The 20,564-nt window shown below is 46.7% G+C and overlaps 1 protein-coding gene across 12 annotated transcripts in view; it reads left to right on the plus strand.

Annotated features, from left to right (window-relative positions):
- Positions 1 to 20,324, plus strand: part of LOC121559442 (mitogen-activated protein kinase kinase kinase kinase 4-like) — a 46,829-nt gene extending 26,505 nt beyond the window's left edge. The window contains exons 6-33 of one of the 12 annotated variants that reach the window (XM_045225509.1): positions 12 to 102; positions 286 to 416; positions 628 to 682; positions 854 to 932; positions 1,413 to 1,588; positions 2,078 to 2,150; positions 2,490 to 2,700; positions 3,255 to 3,416; positions 3,523 to 3,609; positions 6,105 to 6,713; positions 8,016 to 8,171; positions 8,851 to 9,093; positions 9,894 to 10,000; positions 10,115 to 10,242; positions 10,353 to 10,450; positions 10,685 to 10,693; positions 11,228 to 11,403; positions 11,751 to 11,862; positions 12,090 to 12,383; positions 13,937 to 14,054; positions 14,320 to 14,490; positions 14,992 to 15,135; positions 15,263 to 15,397; positions 15,522 to 15,622; positions 15,708 to 15,857; positions 17,167 to 17,326; positions 17,492 to 17,631; positions 17,746 to 20,324. In XM_045225509.1, coding sequence (XP_045081444.1) covers positions 12 to 102; positions 286 to 416; positions 628 to 682; positions 854 to 932; positions 1,413 to 1,588; positions 2,078 to 2,150; positions 2,490 to 2,700; positions 3,255 to 3,416; positions 3,523 to 3,609; positions 6,105 to 6,713; positions 8,016 to 8,171; positions 8,851 to 9,093; positions 9,894 to 10,000; positions 10,115 to 10,242; positions 10,353 to 10,450; positions 10,685 to 10,693; positions 11,228 to 11,403; positions 11,751 to 11,862; positions 12,090 to 12,383; positions 13,937 to 14,054; positions 14,320 to 14,490; positions 14,992 to 15,135; positions 15,263 to 15,397; positions 15,522 to 15,622; positions 15,708 to 15,857; positions 17,167 to 17,326; positions 17,492 to 17,631; positions 17,746 to 17,829 — 4,200 coding nt within the window. In that variant the 3' untranslated portion in view covers positions 17,830 to 20,324. The remainder of the gene's footprint in view (positions 1 to 11; positions 103 to 285; positions 417 to 627; positions 683 to 853; positions 933 to 1,412; positions 1,589 to 2,077; positions 2,151 to 2,489; positions 2,701 to 3,254; positions 3,417 to 3,522; positions 3,610 to 6,104; positions 6,714 to 8,015; positions 8,172 to 8,850; positions 9,094 to 9,893; positions 10,001 to 10,114; positions 10,243 to 10,352; positions 10,451 to 10,684; positions 10,694 to 11,227; positions 11,404 to 11,750; positions 11,863 to 12,089; positions 12,384 to 13,936; positions 14,055 to 14,319; positions 14,491 to 14,991; positions 15,136 to 15,262; positions 15,398 to 15,521; positions 15,623 to 15,707; positions 15,858 to 17,166; positions 17,327 to 17,491; positions 17,632 to 17,745) is intronic. The other 11 variants (XM_045225511.1, XM_045225514.1, XM_045225515.1 and 8 more) reach the window with 11 other exon arrangements.
- Positions 20,325 to 20,564: the final 240 nt, after the last annotated feature.

Genomic DNA, 20,564 nt, shown 5'->3' on the forward strand with positions numbered 1-20,564 from the left:
CTCCTCTTCAGGGACTGGCCCACCTGCACGCCCACCACGTCATCCACCGTGACATCAAGGGACAGAACGTCCTGCTCACAGAGAACGCCGAGGTCAAGCTTGGTGAGGGACATCATGTTTTGTATGTTACGGACAACAACCCTGATTGGTCTAAACCCTGCAGCTGCCTATCACAGAGCTCCAAAATCATGGCCATTTTAGCCAGTCACCTAGTCTAGATGTTTACGCCAATGCAGTTGGATATAACTCGTTTCAACTAGTCTCTTCTGATTGGTTGACTTGCAGTGGACTTTGGCGTGAGTGCCCAGTTGGACCGGACGGTGGGGAGGAGGAACACCTTCATCGGGACGCCCTATTGGATGGCGCCCGAGGTCATCGCCTGTGACGAGAACCCTGAGGCCACCTACGACTACAGAGTAAGACCCTCTTCCACACAATACTAAGATGTTGTAACCCAGGTTTTAACCTGCCACCTATGTCCTCCTTGAGATCTTTAGCTACTGGTAACTTTAGCTACTGCTACAATGTGGGGTAGATTACAAGTGTCTGCTTGGTAGAGTATGTTGCTCTTCAGTATCTGATGTAGTGAGTGTTTTCGCTATGTCTGATGTCTCTCTCCTCTTCCAGAGTGACTTGTGGTCCACTGGAATCACTGCCATTGAAATGGCTGAAGGAGCTCCTCGTAAGTACCTGCCTTCCACATGTCACACCTCGATCTCTTTTAGCTCGACCTCTTTTCTCTCACGTTAAATGGCAGATCTATTGGTTCCTTCTGCCCATGTCTTTGCTTTTCTCCCTGTCATGTGTATACTGATTCCCTCCTTTATGCCTTCTGATGTGTGTTCACTTTCAGCACTGTGCGACATGCATCCGATGCGAGCACTCTTCCTCATCCCAAGGAACCCTCCCCCGCGACTCAAGTCCAAGAAGTGGTAAGTTAGAGGTCTCCTCTCTCTCGCTCTCTCCCCTCTGAACTGCTGTGGCACACTGGGAGGAAGGCCCGTTGGCTTACTGCGAGGCTCCTCAGCCCTCGTTCTGGGGGAAAACCCTCTGAGACTTTCCACTGGCACGGGTGAATTTACAGAGACAGTCTTTTCCCAGAATATTCATTGTATATAAGTTATGAAAGGCTCACTGGATTTCTGTCCAAATGGATAAAACAGGATCTTCCTATTTCAGACACTTCAGTTCATTCAGTAGCTTCTCAGGCTCTTTTGGTGGTTAGTTTAGTTTCAGTCTGTCAGATTTGTTGTCTTGTCAGTTGGTTGTAGAAGATGGATTTATTTTATGTCAGACAACAAGCCCCTCAGACTACATGATTACTGGTGGTAATACAACTATCAATTTCATTAGAGGCCTCATCTGTCTTGACCCCTCTCTCTCCCTCCCTCCCCCTCAACAACCCCCCCCAGGTCTAAGAAGTTTTGCAGCTTCATCGAGGGCTCCCTGGTGAAGAACTACAACCAGCGCCCCCCCACTGAGCAACTGCTCAAGCACCCTTTCATCAGGGACCAGCCCAACGAGAGGCAGGTCCGCATCCAACTCAAAGACCACATTGACCGCACCAAGAAGAAGAGGGGTGAGAAAGGTGAGTGTGTGCCTCTCTACCTGTTTAATCACAGAGTCTTAAGGTAATACTGTGAAAATTATGATAATGCAATTTTAGTTTAAGAGCTGTTTGAAAAGACCGCCTGAAATTTCTGCCTCTTCTGGTGGGATGGAGTTTTGGCCTGCCTGGTGAAATCAACAGGCGGTAAATTAGTTAATAGACCAATGAGAAAGAGTTCCAAACCTCTCTGCCAATAATGGCAAGTTTTCAGTTATCCCCTCCCCACTCCCAGACACTTCTAGAAAAATTATTGCTTGAGAAAATTATCTTTGCTAAGAAGCTATTTTTGTTTCTTTTTGACAATTTTAATTGAAAACAATCACAGTAAGGTACTTAATTGTTACCCAGAAATGATTTGATATGGAGATAAAAACGGCTGCATTGGGTCTTTAACATGCTTTACATTTACATTGAAAAGCCCATGTTTGTTTGTACGTCTTGTCACACTATCCACGTATTGTTTTTCAGACGAGACTGAATATGAGTACAGCGGGAGTGAGGAGGAAGAGGAGGATGCTGCAGAGCAAGAGGGAGAGCCTAGGTAATGTCTTAGTGTTGCACCTTTATGTACACTTCATTTCGCAATTCACAATATAGCGGGATAGCTCGGCTCACTTTCCACCAGTGTAGCGAACATCCACCTGGAATCGCTAAACACAACTCCACCCATCTGACACAGAAACTAACTAACTAACTATTCCCTTGAACTAAATCATGAACTAACTCCCTATTCCCTTGAACCAAATCATGAACTAACTCCCTTTTCCCTTGAACTAAATCATGAACTAACTCCCTATTCCCTTGAACTAAATCATGAACTAACTCCCTTTTCCCTTGAACTAAATCACTATTCCCTTGTATCCGCTCGTCCATCCTGCAGCTCCATCGTGAACATGCCGGGGGAGTCGACGCTGCGTAAGGACTTCATCCGGCTGCAGCAGGAGAACAAGGAGCGCTCCGAGGCGCTGCGCCGACAGCAGCTCCTGCAGGAGCAGCAGCTCCGGGAGCAGGAGGAGTACAAGCGCCAACTACTGGCAGAGAGGCAGAAACGCATTGAGCAACAGAAGGAGCAGAGGAGGCGACTGGAGGAGGTAGAGTTAATAAACATGAACTCATTGATTAGTAAAACTTGTATGTAGAATTTAGCGGTGTGCCCAGTACTTGGACAAAACGAGTACAGTGTGTGGTGCTGCATGCTCTGAATAACTCGATTGGCTAGTTCTGCTTTGTAAAGAAATGGGCGGGGTGTAGGTTGATCCTGCAGCAATGATTGGACAGAGCGAAACTGTGATCACCCCATAGAGGTAGATAGAGGGCGAACTTGGATAGGCCACAGTGGTGCAGACCATGCTGCCATTCAGAGAAGACTGCCATTACAAGGATAAAAGGTGTACTATATTTCTAGATCTATGGACTATCTTCTCCTCCTCACTTGATAAATTCACCAAAGCCTGTATTTGACTTCCCATCCTCTCTTGTTTTCCTCAAATCATTCAGATCACTGCTACTATGGACAATCATTGCCCTAGTAGCAGTGATATCTCATAATATCTTTGAACAGGGAATCCCAACTAGAATTTCAGCTCTCCCTGTGTGTCGTATCCCTGAGGTTCTCTCTCTGTCGCCCCCTCCTGGTGCCTCACAGCAACAGCGACGCGAGCGCGAGATGAGGAGGCAGCAGGAGCGCGAGCAGCGCCGGCGCGAGCAGGAGGAGAAGAGGCGCATGGAGGAGATGGAAAGACGGCGGAAAGAGGATGACGAGCGCCGGAGGGCGGAGGAGGAGAAGAGGAGGAGCGACCGTGAGCAGGTAGCTCTTTAAATGAAAGAAGCACTCAAGTTTGCCTACATGCTGCGTAGTTTTGTCACTTCCTGAATTTCATCCAATCACGGAGGCCGTTGTGTTTGATTGACAGGAGTACATTCGTCGGCAGCTGGAGGAGGAGCAGAGGCACCTGGAGATCCTGCAGCAGCAGCTCCTCCATGAACAGGCCATGCTCCTGGTAAGCAATCTGCATCCTACCACTCTTACTCTCCAGGGGGCGCGTTCAGGAGGGCGCAACGTTACAGAACATTCAGAAATTGGTTACGTAGAACACCCATGAGTCTTTGTCATGTAGAACAGGGAATGGTTTCAGGAACTCTATTCTATTACATTTGTATTGACAACGTTCTAAATGTTGCACCCCACTGAGAAAGCCCCTGTTTTCAAGACTGGATCGCACATTAAGAGCAAGCTCTTTTCTAGAACATAGATGGTAATCAAGGCAAGGTGTAATGCCTATATTGTATGATATATGGTTGATATTAGCTGTTACATAGATTGTCTTTGAGTCATTCGGATATACCCTACAGGAAGATGGAGTTCCTATGTTTCTCTGGTTACATTCACATCCTGAGGAAATAAGATATATATACACACAGTACCAGTCAAAAGTTTGGACACACCTACTCATTCAAGGGTTCTTCTTTGTTTTTTTACTATTTTATACATTGTAGAATAATAGTGAAGACATCAAAACTATGAAATTACACATATGGAATCATGTAGTAACCAAAAAAGTGTTCAACAAATCAAAATATATTTAGTATTTGAGATTCTTCAAATGGCCACCCTTTGCCTTGATGACAGCTTTGCACACTCTTGGCATTCTCTCAACCAGCTTCACCTGGAATGCTTTTCCAACAGTCTTGAAGGAGTTCCCACATGCTGAGCTCTTGTTGGCTGCGTTTCCTTCACTCTGCCGTTCGACTCATCCCAAACCATCTCAATTTGGTTGAGGTCAGGGGATTGTGGAGGCCAGGTCCTCTGATGCAGCACTCCATCACTCTCCTTCTTGGTCAAATAGCCCTTACACAGCCTGGAGGTGTGTTTTGGGTCATTGTCCTGTTGAAAAACAAATGATAGTCCCACTAAGCCCAAACCAGATGGGATGGCGTATCGCTGCAGAATGCTGTGGTAGCCATGCTGGTTAAGTGTGGTTTGAATTCTAAATAAATCATAGACATTGTCACCAGCAAAGAACCCACACACCATAACACCTCTTCCTCCATGCTTTATGGTGGGAACCACACATGCGGAGATCATCCGTTCACCCACACCGCGTCTTACAAAGACACGGCGGTTGGAACCAAAACTCTAATTTGGACTCCAGACCAAAGGACAAATTCCACCGGTATAATGTCCATTGCTCATGTCTTGGCCCAAGCAAGTCTCTTCTTCTTATTGGTGTCCTTTAGTAGTGGTTTCTTTGCAGCAATTCGACCATGAAGGCCTTACTCACACAGTCTCCTCTGAACAGTTGACGTTGAGATGGGTCTGTTACTTGAACTCTGAAGCATTTATTTGGGCTGCAATCTGAGGCTGGTAACTCTAATGAACTTATCCTCTGCAGCAGAGGTAACTCTGGGTCTTCCTTTCCTGTGGCGGTCCTCATGAGAGCCAGTTTCATCATAGCGCTTGATGGTTTTTGCGACTGCACTTGAAGAAACTTTCAAAGTTCTTGAAATGTGCCATGTTGACTGACCTCCATGTCTTAAAGTAATGCTGGACTGTCATTTCTCTTTGCTTATTTGAGCTGTTCTTGCCATAATATGGACTTGGTCTTTTACCAAATAGGGCCATCTTTTGTATACCCCCCCTACCTTGTCACAACACAACTGATTGGCTCAAACACATTAAGAAGGAAAGAAATTCCACAAGTTAACTTTTAAGAAGGCACACCTGTTAATTGAAATGCATTCCAGGTGACTACCTCCTGAAGCTGGTTGAGAGAATGCCAAGAGTGTGCAAAGCTGTCATCAAGGCAAAGGGTGGCTATTGGTAGGGCCCTGTGTAGCTCAGTTGGTACAGCATGGCGCTTGCAACGCCAGGGTTGTGGGTTCGATTCCCACGGGGGGGCAGTATGAAAATGTATGCACTCACTAACTGTAAGTCGCTCTGGAAAAGAGCGTCTGCTAAATGACAAAAAATGTAAAAATGTAAATATTTTGAAGAATCTCAAATATAAAATATATTTTGATTTGTTTAACACTTTTTTGGTTACTACATGATTCCTTATGTGTTGTTTCATTGTTTTGATTATTCTACAATGTAAAAAATTAAGAAAAACCCTGGAATAAGTAGGTATGTCCAAACTTTTGACTGATACTGTGTGTGTGTATATATATATATATATATATATAAAATTCACCTTTTTGTTTCTTTATTGCTCAGCATTCACCATTTTATCTTGCTTCCCATAAATTGAACCATTCCACAATATTCACCCAATCCTCAACTTTATTTCTATTACTCGCTAAAGAAGGTTGTAACATTCATTTATTTGTGGGTAATGAAATACATTTTTAAGGAAGACTTTATTTAACATATTTGTAGGTTGTCCACAAGTGCTTCATTTAATAGAATTTGCCCCAAGGTAGCATTAGCTTATACATGCCATTAGCCACTTTCCCCCATGTCTAATGTGCCTCAACTCAGCCGCGCACTCTGCATCAGGAGTTCAAATGGCGGGAGCTGGAGGAGCAGCGGAAGGCAGAGCGTCTCCACAAGCGTCTGCAGCAGGAGCAGGCCTATCTGCTGTCCCTCCAGCACGACAATAAACCACCGCAGCAGACACAGCCGCCGCAGCCCTGCGAAAAGACTAAAGACCCCAAGAGAATGTCCCCCGACAGTACTAGTAAAGCCCCTCAGACAACGTGCCCAGGCCCCGATGGCGATCGAGCCCCAGCTCCACAACCCCAGTTCCTCAACAATGTTAATGCTATCGCTTCACGGAGAACGTCCTCCGATAACACTAGGTCCCCACAAACCCAGTTCCTGGACAATGTTACTGCTAATGCCCCACGGAGAATGTCCTCGGATACCACAAAGTCCCCACAAACCATGTCCCAGGATAGTACTACTAAGGCCCCTCAAAAACTGTCCCCAGACAGTGTTGATAAAGACTCAGAAAAGACCCCCCCTGACAATAGCGATGCCCTAGCCACCCAGTCCACAGACGTTACTAAACCCCCACAAACAGAGGGCCCAGACGGCCCCAAGTCCCCACAGACAGACCGCTCGGAGCCTAGCGACGCTCTCGGTGATCCTCAGCCAATCAGAGAGGTGAACCCCAACACGACATCACTTCTTCCTCCTGCTGCCTGCTGCTTCTATTCTAGCTGCCTGCCCTCTCTCCACACAGCGTGTTATGTTAGTCCTGGTGGTGTGAGCTGTAACTATGGTTTTCTTTTTCCTTTCAGTTATCGTCTTAAAATAGGGTTTAATATCTCACATAGTCCAATGTAGCACTACGTTTAATGTGTGCGACACAAAATAGCCTACGTCTGTTCATATTGGACTAAGTAACTGGAGGTCTATAACGTTACCGTACTTGGAGAACCACATATTGTCGTTGTCTGTTTCTGATTCGGTGGCACTACACAAAATGATTAGTGAATAGACCACTCAGCCAACCATTTTGTTTTACCTTTCGGCTAAGAGAAGAGGACAGTCAGAGAAAAGAAAACCAGTCGCTCACTATCACCGCCTCTCTAAAACTGAACTAAAACAGAGCTGTGTTTCTTCACTTCTGGCTCTCGTGTTTGCTTGCCTCTCTGATGCTTCTCTACTAAAACCTCTGAGGATGACGTGTCCGAATCTTGAGAGGACTGAGCAAGAAAAATACTAAGTATAGACTGAAGCGCTGCTAGCTGTATCTGTCAACATCATTTTGCGTTTAGGACCAAATAGGTTGATTACGCAAAACACGGTACATTTTCTTCAGTTATAATTTATTTAATGAAAAATAATCTATTTTTCTTTCATATGCATTCATAGTTGAGTTGCCATACCTGAAGGTAACACAAATATTTTAATAAATGGGCTTGAATTGATGTAGCCTTCAGCAGTAAAGTTTGGTGGTGGTGAGTCGAAGCTGTCAGTACTTGACATATTCTTGTGAATTACCAGTTGTATTGCTGTCTCTGCTGCAGTGATGAAAAGCATATAGTCAGGGTTCCAGCGCTTGTCTTCGACTCACATACCTACTAAATAAGCGTGATGGTTTGTAATGCGGCTGTGCCTTGTACTCTTCAGGTAAGTGACTGGAGAGGGTGTCATGCATGTGGTCAGCTGAGGCCCACACTAACGTATGTGTGCTGCTGGGTCCCAGAGAAAGACTGCTCTCTGGGATGACTCCCCTGGAGGTGTAGGATGTCATTAACTGACTGTCTGTGTACAGCTGCCTTGAGGTGGGCTCGTGTGCATGTCGGCAGACTTTCCCTCCCTGTCGATAACAAGGCGTCGGCTTGTCGGCTTCAGTGTTGACCCTTCCTCGTTCTCCTTGAGTTAATGCCTCAACCTTGACCCCACTGATCCTCACTGACTCCGTCTGTCTGTCTTTGTCTGTCTGTCCTGCGCTCCCAGGCCGACGAGCGCTTCCGAAAGAACATTCAGGGCTCCCCCCAGACCGCCCCACCCACCAAGCAGCCCCCCGTTCCCCCCCGCTCCGAACCCTTCTCTAACGGCAGCTCCTCCTCCGAGTCTGTCCCGCCTGCCATGCACCGGCCCATGGAACCACAGGTAAACCCCTCATCCTTCCTTTCCTCCTCTCTCCATCTCCCTCCATCTACCTCTCTCCCAACGGTAGGTTATCTGACAGCAAGGCAAGACATCTAGCACACATACAGACATGGAATGATGCGTCTCTGTGGATGAGCTAGTAGAGGTCCCAATACAATGAGAAGCTCCACCATGTCATTAGATCTACTCATCTGTTATGATGTTATATGTCATAATGGGTTAGAATGGGATTTCTGGAACCTCCCATGAATTGGCCTGAGCAAAAGGTTGTCCCTTCAGTGGTGTGATAAATGGTTCATAAACATTACCCAGGATGCCAGAGGAGGATGCATGTGATTGGCTGCTTGGCTCCCCTTCACTCATCTCTGTGCCCCTCTCACTGTGCCATTTAGCTATCTGTTGTCCTGTTATTTGTCTTCTCTGTAAGTTTCAATGTTTATGTGCGTGAACCTTTTTGACTGTTTCTGTTGTCACTTTTGTACGTATACGTCTGACTGCATGACGTCTGTGTATGTGCAATGCATGTCTATTATATGCATATGTTAGATGTATATGCATATGTTTTTAGCCATGCCCATCCTCATCTCTGTGCCTTCACTCTGTGGTCTGACCTTCTCCCCCCTACCTCCCCCCTGTTCTCTCCCCTCTGTGTGTCTCTGTCTGTCTGTCTGTCTGGAAGGTCCAGTGGTCCCACCTGGCCGCTCTTAAGAGCAGCAGCGTCGCCCCGCCCCCCGTCGTGTCTCGTTCCCATTCCTTCAGTGAACCCGTGGTTCCTAGTTTTGCACATCTCCATCTGCGCTCCCAGGAGCCCCACAACCACCACCATCACCCCTCTGCTGCTGCACCATCACCTGCACGCACTGACCCCCAGCCCCCGACCCAGCCCCCCGCCTCGGGCCCCAGCGACGAGGTGCCCCCCAGGGTAAGAAAGGACAGCCCAGGGGACCCCCTTTTCCAGCCCTCATCCGTGGTCCCCTCTCAGGGGCATGATAGCCATGTCTACAGCCTCTCTGGGTGTCCCATCCAACACCAGTGGGATTGCACTTTGGGCTTTTGCCTTCACCATTATCAGGCAATGTCCCACAGCATAGTGTAGATCTACAATAAGGTAGGTTAGACTAGTAGTGTGGTCCAGTAGTATATCAGTGATTGATAGCCATCTTCGAGGAATAACTCCTGTTTGTACGGTACTGGAGTCCCTATAGTAACTAGCTTAACTCAATCAATGCTGTGCTTCCACTGGCTAACTACACACCATATGGTCCTGGACAGCATCATGAGTTGTTCCTCTTCTAATACTTCACTGTGTACAGCATGCATGCCCATCATGTTCACTAATGTAACAGACGCCCCCCCCCATCTGATTCAAATAATCAAAGCTTGATGATGAGTTGGTTATTTGAATCAGCTGTGTAGTGCTAGGGCAAAAACCAAAACGTGCACCCATGGGGGACCCCAGGACCCTTTTTGGGAAACCCTGAACTTGGTGGGGATAATAGATCATAGCTATTAAATAATGATCTGGGTCCTGAGTTTGTTACCGATATCCATGTCTTCTCTGTAGAATTAATAAAATGATCAATTTGTTGTTGGAGGGTAGAATGCACATTTGGGAAGAGGGATTGGGGCTATGCAGCGGTGCCAGGATCTGCTCTGTAGTGGTAGTGTTAGTGTATGCTCCTGTAGCCAGGTGTGTGAGGACGTCTGTCTTGTCTACCACAGGTTCCAGTGAGGACAACGTCCAGGTCCCCTGTGCTGTCACGTAGAGACTCTCCTCTCCAGGCCTCTGCCCCGCCTAGCAACCAGGCAGTACAGAGGAGCGCCGGCAGGTAGGTGGTCAACCCTGTGTGGTGTGGTGTTTGGAAAAAGTTCAGTTGTTTGCGGGGTGGTTATGGGGAAGTGTGTGTGTTTTTCATTTCTCTCCTGTGTTGTGTGTCTTCCAGTAATGCGGAGCCACGTCTGCTGTGGGACCGAGTGGAGAAGCTGGTTCCCAGGCCCGGCAGTGGCAGCTCCTCTGGATCCTCCAACTCCAGCTCCCAGGCCGGCTCTGGGGAGAGGTTCAGAGCACGCTGTGAGTACACACACACACACACACACACACACAGCATACTGGATGCACAATACTGCATTTAGTATTGTGTATGTCTTCCACTGACGTTTGTTTACCATCCTCTCCTCCAGCATCGTCTAAGTCTGAGGGTTCCCCACTGCAACGCCCCGACAACGCTGCCAAAAAGCCTGACGACAAGAAGGACTTTGCCCGACCCAACCGGCCAGCCGTAAGAACCTGTCTCTTATGACTGTAAACACATACCGTTGTAGTACTGGTCCCTGCAACTGGCTGGAAACCAGGCCAGCACTGCAGCCTGCTACAGTAACCGTGTGGTGGAGTCTGGATGACTGACTGACTTTATCCCCTTGTCTTATCTTTTGGTGTTCCCTATGGGCCATGACACGACAACCTGTGGCATCCCATTACTCCCAACAATGTGATTATGGGGGGAATTGTATAGGGTGACGTGGTAAGCGTGTATAAGAATATGACATGTCATGCTCTGTCGCAATGCTTATTTCCACACTGCTTGGGGCACCATGTATGTTAAACCGTTTCAGAAGGTTGTCCTTTGAGAAGCTCAGGGCCCAATTCCATCGCTCTTCCATTTGCCTCCCAGTCATTGGTCCTCCTCTCCTTGGCTGCCATGTGATTGGCTGACGATGCACCTCTGACCCACCCCTCTCCCTGCTGTCTTCTTGCCTCCTGCCTGCTCCGTCCCAATCCAGTTGCTCTTACTCTGTCACCAGTCCAGTCTTCACCTGCCACATATGTTGACTGTTTTCAGCAGCCTGTGTTGGCTAGCTCTTAACTGAGGTTAATGTTATGGCCTTAATGTATGGGGAATGATTCTACCCTCCTTGCCTCGGTTCAATCCTTTGACAATGCATCCCCCACCCAGTAAGACTAGTAGTCAGGGATCTGACATGGTTTAGATCAGTGACGACATTAGGAAAGGGAGTATTGAAAATATTCAGAGCCTTATTTGACCCCTGACCTCCAGGACCTGACGGCCCTGGCCAAAGAGCTGCGGGCGGTGGAGGATGTGCGGCCCCACAAGGTGACCGACTACTCCTCTTCCAGCGAGGAGTCCGGCACCACCGACGAAGACGATGATGAAGAAGTGGACCAGGACGCAGCAGACGAGTCCACCTCGGGAGCAGAAGATACCAGGGCCGGGTATGTAACAACTCTGACCTGGGCCTGTATTCACAAAGCGTCTAGGATCAGGTTCCCCCCCGTCCATGTAATCTCATTCATTATGATCTGAAAGGCAAAACTGATCCTAGATCAGCACTCTCTGGGCTTTAGTGATAATGCCCTAAAGAAAGGCTTTCAGATGGATCGGGCGGCATACCTTGATGTTATATCAACATGAAAAGTCAGTCATATAATTTATACTATATAGCATAGAAAGACTTGTAATGAGGTGAGTAATTTGGGTAATTGAAAAGTGTGATATATATATAAGTCCCATGTATTTTTTATAATTGGAGTTTTAATATGAGACGTACTGTTTACACCAGGAGAGGGCTGAGTAACGGAGAGACTGCATCCCTGAAGACCTTGCTGGCCCACGACGACTCAGAGAACGACCTCACCACACCCTCCAAGGATGGCACCTTGGTCATCAGACAGGTAGGACTGCAGAAGACCCTCTGGTTGTTATCATGTCTCCTCTTTTGTCTGTAGTAGTAGTAAATGTAACTCATATATCCCACCCACTTCCCGTTTCAGTTGTTATCATCTTGTTTGATTTCTTTTAGTTATTTTGAGTCTCTTTGTTTGCTGGTAAAGCACACTATCATGTACAGTTAGCTAGGGGAAAACAATGAGATACAAGTTGAGGTTGTTCTTGGTTACAGAGCGTGGGCGACAAAAAACGCCCGCCGGTCAATGTCTCTTCATCCTCCTCCGGTCCCAGTGCGGCTCACGGTCAAGCCGTTCAAGCACACACTCCTCACGGTCCTGGTAACGGTCACCAGGAGAAAAACGGCTTTGCCGGCCGCATTCACTTGCTGCCAGACCTTATTCAGCAGAGCCACCACTCCCCCACCTCTTCCACCTCCTCTTCAATCTCCAACTCCCCCTCCTCCTCCAGCCTTGTCAGCCCAGCCATGTCCCCCCAGATCCCCCTGGACAAGCTCACTGCCATCGAGGTATGTCCCCTGCCTCCTGCTCTGTCCCCTGTCACTTAAGCCGTCTACTCTGTCCCCTGCTGGCTGGCTGACTGAACTGACTGACTATCTCTGAGCTGCTGCACCTTCTGAATATTACTCACAGCACTGCCTCTAACACTAGTGCCTCCTAATGTGGGACCTTAGCAATGAGCAAGCGGCTTTACAAGTCTAGAGAGCGTTTGTAAAACACTTTGCCCAGGTGCAAGCTGGGAGGTGAAGTCTATATAGTCCATGTTGTCAGGGGTTGAGAGGTTGTGGAACACCTCGTTGGACTTCATCTCCCATCTCTCCATGGCCCTAGTGCTTTGATGCCATTTCACTCTAGCAGTTTAGTAGTAGGCTGTGCCTGGGTGGTAGCTAGCATGCTTGGTGTGCGGTGCTTTTGGACAACCCTAGCTGGTATGGATTTTACTACCCAACTAAAGGTGTGTGTTAGCAGGATAACTCTACTATCATGGAAGACACTGAACAACGCGGCTACTTTTAGCCCAATGATAAACTGCTGCGTTTTGATGGTGGTGTTTAATCAAATCTGTGTGCTTTACACTGGCAATTTGACTTTTTCATATTTCATCACATTTTATCCCATTTCTCTCTGAATTTCTGTTTCTTTCCTGAACACACCATCTTTGTTTTGTCTTCCATGTTGGTTCTACTTTCTAGTTTCCTTTTAAGTCACTAACCTTGTTTTTCGTATTTGCTTCCAACAACATAACTGCATGTCAAATCTTCCCATGCATTTTGTGTGTTTTGTTTTTGCCGTCCGTAGAGTAGTAGATGTCATGTTTGATTACCAGATGATGAGAAATGTCCTGATGTACAGTGTATCGTAACAGAACCCAGTGTAGATACTGTTTTATGAAGCCCTATGACCTGTAACACAGGTCTGAGTGATTCTTAGTTTTAGATTGGTAAAGCCTGCAGGCCCTTCCTATTGTACTGTTAATGGGCAACTATAAATCCTATTCAGCCTTATGACGTTATTGTTAGCCCAGCAATAAACATGTCTACCATTAGAAAGTCATGAGTGCAGTAAAATGGATCCATTGCTGAGATCACTGCAGCTGCCATAGCTCCCCCTGCTGGGTTAAAGTATTATACAATAAATAATATTGTAATATTTTACAGTATGAAGCCAAGAAGAAATAGGCTCAGGCAATACTGATAGTGTAGCAGAATAGGTTGAGTTACAGGTAGATGGGGATCTTTTAGGGCGGCAGGTAGCCTAGCCGTTGGGCCTGTAACCGAAAGGTCGCTAGTTCGAATCCCAGAGGCGACAAGGTAAAAAACATCTGTGCCCCTGAGCAAGGCACCTAACCCTAATTGCACGACTGATAATGGCTGACCCTGGCCGTGACCCCACTCTCCGAGCGTGTCTCAGGGGGAGTTGGGATATGCAAAAAACACATTTCCATTTCACACATGCGTATAATACACACTTGAAACAGGACAAAAATAAGCACCCAACAAATTGTTATTGTATCTATCCACTGTGTGTGTTATTCTCTCACTCTCCTGCCCTGTGTCGCCAGACCCAATCGGCCAGCAACACCATGCAGAAACACAAGTCTTCCTCATCCTTCACCCCCTTCATCGACCCGCGCCTCCTGCAGGTCTCCCCCTCCAGCGGCAGCTCCCTCAACAACATGGGTGAGTCGCCTTCTCTTCCTCCTCTACCCTACACAGCTGATTTAGGATCAGCTCTCTTTTCCCAAGTCCTCATCTTATCCATTATGTATTAAACAATAGAATCATCTCTGGGTCAGTAACTAGGAGTTAGTGTGCCCTGAACTATACATAGAACATGAAGCCACTGCTTGGCACAGGGAAGTGTAATACAGAGCATGATCATCAAGGGATATTAATGTCAAAGCAAAGCCACGCCCCTTCTCCCTCTGACCTTTGGTGTCCACAGCGGCCTTTGGGAACGACGGGCGGCTGGCGGACGCCCTGAGGGCTGACCCGTCCCGTAAGGGCTCCGTGGTCAATGTGAACCCGGTCAACACACGCCCCCAGAGCGACACGCCGGAGATCCGCAAGTACAAGAAGAGGTTCAACTCTGAGATCCTGTGTGCTGCACTATGGGGTATGTACCTGAGAGAGCGAGGGAGAGGTGGGTGGCTGGATGAGTAGAAGGATAGAATTGATAGAAGGATAGAATTGATAGATGGATGGGTGATATACTGATTGGATGGATGAATGGATGGATACAATGATAGGAAATCCATCATAGGTTCATTGAAAATCATGGCAGACCTGCCTCTCCCTGGGTTCTGACTGGTGTGTGTGTCCCTGTCCTCTCCCTGGGTTCTGACTGGTGTGTGTCCCTGTCCTCTCCCTGGGTTCTGACTGGTGTGTGTCCCTGTCCTCTCCCTGGGTTCTGACTGGTGTGTGTCCCTGTCCTCTCCCTGGGTTCTGACTGGTGTGTGTCCCTGTCCTCTCCCTGGGTTCTGACTGGTGTGTGTCCCTGTCCTCTCCCTGGGTTCTGACTGGTGTGTGTCCCTGTCCTCTCCCTGGGTTCTGACTGGTGTGTGTCCCTGTCCTCTCCCTGGGTTCTGACTGTGTGTGTGTCCCTGTCCTCCCCCAGGTGTCAACCTGCTGGTGGGGACAGAGAGTGGTCTGATGCTGCTGGACCGTAGCGGTCAGGGGAAGGTCTACCCCCTCATCAGCCGACGGCGCATCCAACAGATGGACGTCCTGGAGGGACTCAATGTCCTGGTCACTATATCAGGTACGGACCACGGAGGTACACGGACACACACACACACTCTCCTGACTCATCCTTGTACTCCAAATCATTCTCAATTTCTCTTGTTTTTCTATCTCCCTCTCTCCCTCACACACACACACACACACAGGGAAGAAGAATAAGTTGCGTGTGTACTACCTGTCATGGCTGAGGAACAAGATTTTGCACAACGACCCAGAGGTTGAGAAGAAGCAGGGCTGGGTCACTGTAGGAGAGCTGGAGGGCTGCGTGCACTACAAAGTCGGTACGTTCCACTCCCCATTTACCATCAGGAATGACACTTTTCACTTGTTACAAGGCTGTAGCAGGTCCAAGTCCAATCTTGACGAGCGGTCAGAAATAAAAACATCTTGTCTCTTTGATTTCAGTGAAATATGAGAGGATCAAGTTCTTGGTCCTTGCCTTGAAGAACTCTGTGGAGGTCTATGCATGGGCGCCCAAGCCGTACCACAAGTTCATGGCCTTCAAGGTACAGTAAACTGGCACAGGCTGCAGTCGGACCACTATGGCATTGGTTTACATTCACGTTCTGTAACTTTGTCTTCCTCCTGCAGTCGTTTGGTGACCTGGTGCACAAGCCCCTGTTGGTTGACCTGACGGTGGAGGAGGGTCAGAGGTTAAAGGTCATCTACGGCTCCAGCAACGGCTTCCACGCCGTGGACGTGGACTCTGGGGCGGTGTACGACATCTACCTGCCCACACACGTAAGAGACCCATCTATTATCCATCTCTTTCTGTCTCGTTCCTCTGCTTCCTGTTTTTCTCTGTTCCACCAATCCATGGCTGAATCTCAAGCCGAACACTTTGACCACTCGATATGCGCGTTCCAAAGTCAATCGAGCCAATCTCAAACGCTAATCATCGAGGGCTCCACTGCGCCCTTCGGAAGCCTCTTTATCAAGTGGGCATCCTATGCCGACTCTGCGCCCTTGGCAGCAACTTCTTCCCATGAATCTTAGCATGTTACCTAGCAACAACAGTCACTACTTCCTCGCCCTCAAACAATTTCTGAATAAGTCAAGCTAAATCAATACATTTAATAATTTTGTTTTAATTTAATAAAGTTTAATTTCGAGGTCTTAGTCACAGGATTTTACATCTAGCTAAGGAGTTTAGTGTATTTCTGAAGTTTGATCATGTACACAAACTTGTCCATTATTAACTTGCTAGCTAAGCCTGAGCCAGTCACTTCATATGAAACGAAAGAGAAGCAAACTAACTAGTTAGTACAACACTAAATGCAGTGCTCCTTCCATAAGCAAGTTAGCTAGCTACTGTAGTAACATTTTATCACAATGAACAAGTTTTAATGAAGCAGCAAACGGCATGCTCTGCCCCGAGTCAGTCCATTTATCGAGTCTGCTGCTGCGCTGTGTGTTTAGCTGATCCAACGTAGCGATTGGTGCTTTGGAAACATGCTAAAGTGCGAACTGACTACTGGGAACATGTCTACAACTTCATCATTCAGCAAGCTGTCAAACTATCGCAGGAGACAATGCTCGCAATTGGATTTAGAAAAGTTGCAGTTGGGACTTCGCGTGTGTATCGTCTCGATGCTCATTTTGGCCAAAACACTGGCAGACTCTAGTGATCACTGTCGAACACAACAGCAAGTGGCCACTCGATAAAGGAATTATGGGCCAAGTCTTCGGTTTGCGATTCAGGCCATATTTCTGGGGGCATATTCATTAGGTCACACTGTAGCAAAAATATTTAAAACATTTTTCAACGGAAAGCGAAAACAAGTGTTTCTTATTGGGCAAGTACAGGTAGTCCCTCCTTGGTTCAGTCACTTTTTTTCTTCAGCTAAGTTCCTAATGAATACGACCCGAGACTAACCTTTTCCTTTGGCTGTTTGCTCTCTCCCCTATCTCTCCCACTTCTTCCCCCCTCCACCCTCTAACTCTCCCCCCCACCCTCAAACTCACTCACCCTGTCTACCCTCTAACTCTCTCCCCCTCTCTCTCTCCCCTCTCTCTCCCCCTCCCTCCCTGCCTCTCTCTGCCCCTTTAGATCCAGACCAATATACAGTCCCATGCCATCATCATCCTGCCCAACACGGATGGCATTGAGCTGCTGGTGTGTTATGAGGATGAGGGCGTCTATGTCAACACCTACGGACGCATCACCAAAGACGTGGTCCTGCAGTGGGGCGAGATGCCCACCTCAGTGGGTACGTAACCCTCACACACTGGGACACACACACATTAAACATGTTTAAGACACACACAGGAGTGGCTTGTGTTGAAACTAAGTTTTATACCTTTCATTTAAGGACATTTCAATAAACACTCACACATACTTTCTTACTAACTTGATTGTCCATCGGTGTGTGTAGCCTACATTAGGTCCAACCAGATCATGGGCTGGGGGGAGAAGGCCATAGAGATCAGGTCTGTGGAGACAGGACACCTGGACGGGGTCTTCATGCACAAGAGAGCCCAGAGACTCAAGTTCCTGTGTGAAAGGAACGACAAGGTGAGTTCTGCGTACAACACACACACACACACACACAAACTTTGCTTACTTGCTTAGAGATGTTCATCAATGTCGATAATGATACTACTCTCTCTCTATGTCTATGTCCTGCAGGTGTTCTTTGCGTCGGTGCGCTCTGGAGGTTCCAGCCAGGTCTACTTCATGACCCTGGGCCGTACCTCCCTGCTTAGCTGGTAGTGTACACCCAGCACCATGAAGACAGCACCCCTCGGTTTATTACCACCATAATGATGACTCATGACAATGAAGATCTTCAACTTGACGTACAACTGGAGTACCGAGCTTCACTGAGCTCTGAGGCGGCGCGATACCTTAAAATCACCTGTCTCAAATAAGAAAAGACAATTGCAAGATAAATGGACTGAAACCATGAAGGGGAGGCCACAGGGTCCCTATAGGCTGATGGGACTGTGTTTGTTTGTGTCAGATGGTGGCGCTTTCATCATGCCCATTGGCCACTCTGCTCTGACAACCGACAACGTCGTCAGCTTTCCTGGGCTCTCGCTCCCAAACCATATTTGAGCCTTCCCCCACCTCCTGCAGCACCACCACCATGGAGTAAGGATCTGAGCCCAACTTATTCAAAACACTAGTAGATGTTAATGTGTCTCTATTGGAGGAAGAGAGATGTGTGTGTGTGACAGAGGAGGATGGAAAGGGAGGAAAATAACAAAGGATGAAAGAGACTGTTGCGGAGGAAGGGAACCTTTTAGCACCAGACAGGTCAGAGGTCATACAGTAGTTTGTTGTTGTGTTTAGTCCAGGTCATGTTCAGGTCAACTTCTGTTTTGAGCGTTTCTTAGATCAATTCCTCTGACTGACATACCGTTGCCACCACATGGTTACATTTTCAAATGGGTCGTGCTTGACATTGAAAATCTAACTTTGGTCTCTTTTTCACTCTGGCCTTACTCTTGATAAGGGTTAAAACAGGGTTAAACTATAGAAAGAAGTTGAATCAAAGATGTCGACTTAACCCTTAATAGGACACTGCAACCTTTATAGGGGCCTTTCCAGTCCCATATACTCCTGAGGGTCTTTTCCAGCCTCCCTCAACTTTAACATGCCACATTGCCTCTCCTTGGTCGTGTTGGGCAAACTGTGAATGGGTTGATATGTACAGTAGACTCGGTCTTGGTCATGAGTCGTGACTTTGACCCACCATTTGGTAGCATGATGACCAGGGTATTCAATGGAACAAGTGTCAAGATTAAATATACCTGAAAGATTTGTAGATGAAGCTTTAAAATCCACAACATATCCAAATGTATCAGCAACCAACGGGTTGATTTGTTTGTTTTTCATTTTAATGGGCCCCTCCACTGAATTCAGGTTTGTTTGTCCCTACTTGTACAATCTGTCGTGACAAATGCATTAGGTTTTGCTCATAACTCCTACAGGAAATGTAGAAAAATCTGACATTTGAGTGAGATTGAATTATTAAATGTAAAAACTATTATGAAGCAGCATGGGTCCCCCATTTTGATACATTTTGTGAAATAGCTGTAATTCGATGTTGGACTCTTTAACACTGACAGACTACCATAGTCGGGTAGCTTCACCCCCTCAGTTTGTCTGCATTATTTTATTATCTTCACTCTGAGGGCAGAAGCGGCCATTTTGTTTTGTACAGTCTGTCCCAGTCCAGGCAGTAGTATGCTATGGATTAAAGCGACACACCACTGCAAAACGACAACAACCTGGAAGCCTCTCAAAACCCCAGCAGCTCCTGGTTTTATTTCTTTTGTTTTCCTCTCTCCTCTTGATCCAACTAGTGAAAAATGGGACTGCACTTGTTTTGTCATGTTTCCTGGTTAGCCTGGGTGCCAGTCTGTAGCAGCAGCAAGGAGCTCCACTGTCCTTGTCTTCTGAGATAGACTGGCACCCTGGTTAGATTCTTTGTATGTGTGTATGGACAAACTTTTTTTAAAGAATGTAAATCATAAGATCATATGGTTACATGTCCCTACAACGCTTGACCCTCTTACAGTGGACTGTCACATCCTGTTTGGGTGAGATGAATCCAGGCCTCTCTAAAGAACGAAACGCTGTAATAATATAGAAATGAGATGCTTTTTCCTCTCTGCAAATCTGTGAAAAGCGGTGCATGCCAAGATGGCAAAAGTCACATTTTAAGTGTTACAAACCACTACAGAAAGTATCGATAAAAGCAACATTTTTAACTCCTAGATTTAGTTTGTTTCTGTAATTTTTATTACCCTTATGATAATTATGCGACTGCAGTGGTTTAAAAAAATTGTAATGCACACATTACGTTAAATGTTTACAGAGGCAATGTTTTGTTAAACCAATGTGCATCAATATAAATATTTATGGTTTATTTTAGGGCAATCCTCCCCTTTTTTTAGCTTTTGTATCATTTGGAGGTTCATGTACAGGAATAACCCTTGACCTCTGTTCAATCACTTTTCAAAAATTACACAATTCTGAGTTTGAATCACTGATTTTCCTGGATAACACACGTGTGCCCTTGGCTGTGGCAACGTTGCAACAACGTTGTGACAATGTTCTCTGCTGCCCAGGTGCCAGGTGACATGTTTTCTTCAAGTGTTTCTACCATGCTACTCTAATTTATGTCCTCTGTGTATTATGGGAACTATTGTATTTTCCTGAAGGTCTTTTTTCCATTGAATAAAATCCTAAGTAATTTACAAATTGTGTGGGGTAGTTTTGTATCCCTTTGACATATTGTTCAGTCTTCTCTATTGTGTGAAATAAATGTGTGGCTGTAAATAAATTGAATGTCTGTTGAATGTCAAATTAATCTGAGCCTAAGAAACATTATGGAGATATTGTATTTTAAGTGTTCCAAATATGATAACATTTATACAAACATATGTAGAAGAACCCCAAGTAAATGTTGCATGACATTTCCATAATTTAACCCATTT

Source organism: Coregonus clupeaformis, chromosome 16 (genome assembly GCF_020615455.1).
Source record: "Coregonus clupeaformis isolate EN_2021a chromosome 16, ASM2061545v1, whole genome shotgun sequence".
Taxonomy (NCBI): Eukaryota; Metazoa; Chordata; class Actinopteri; order Salmoniformes; family Salmonidae; genus Coregonus; species Coregonus clupeaformis.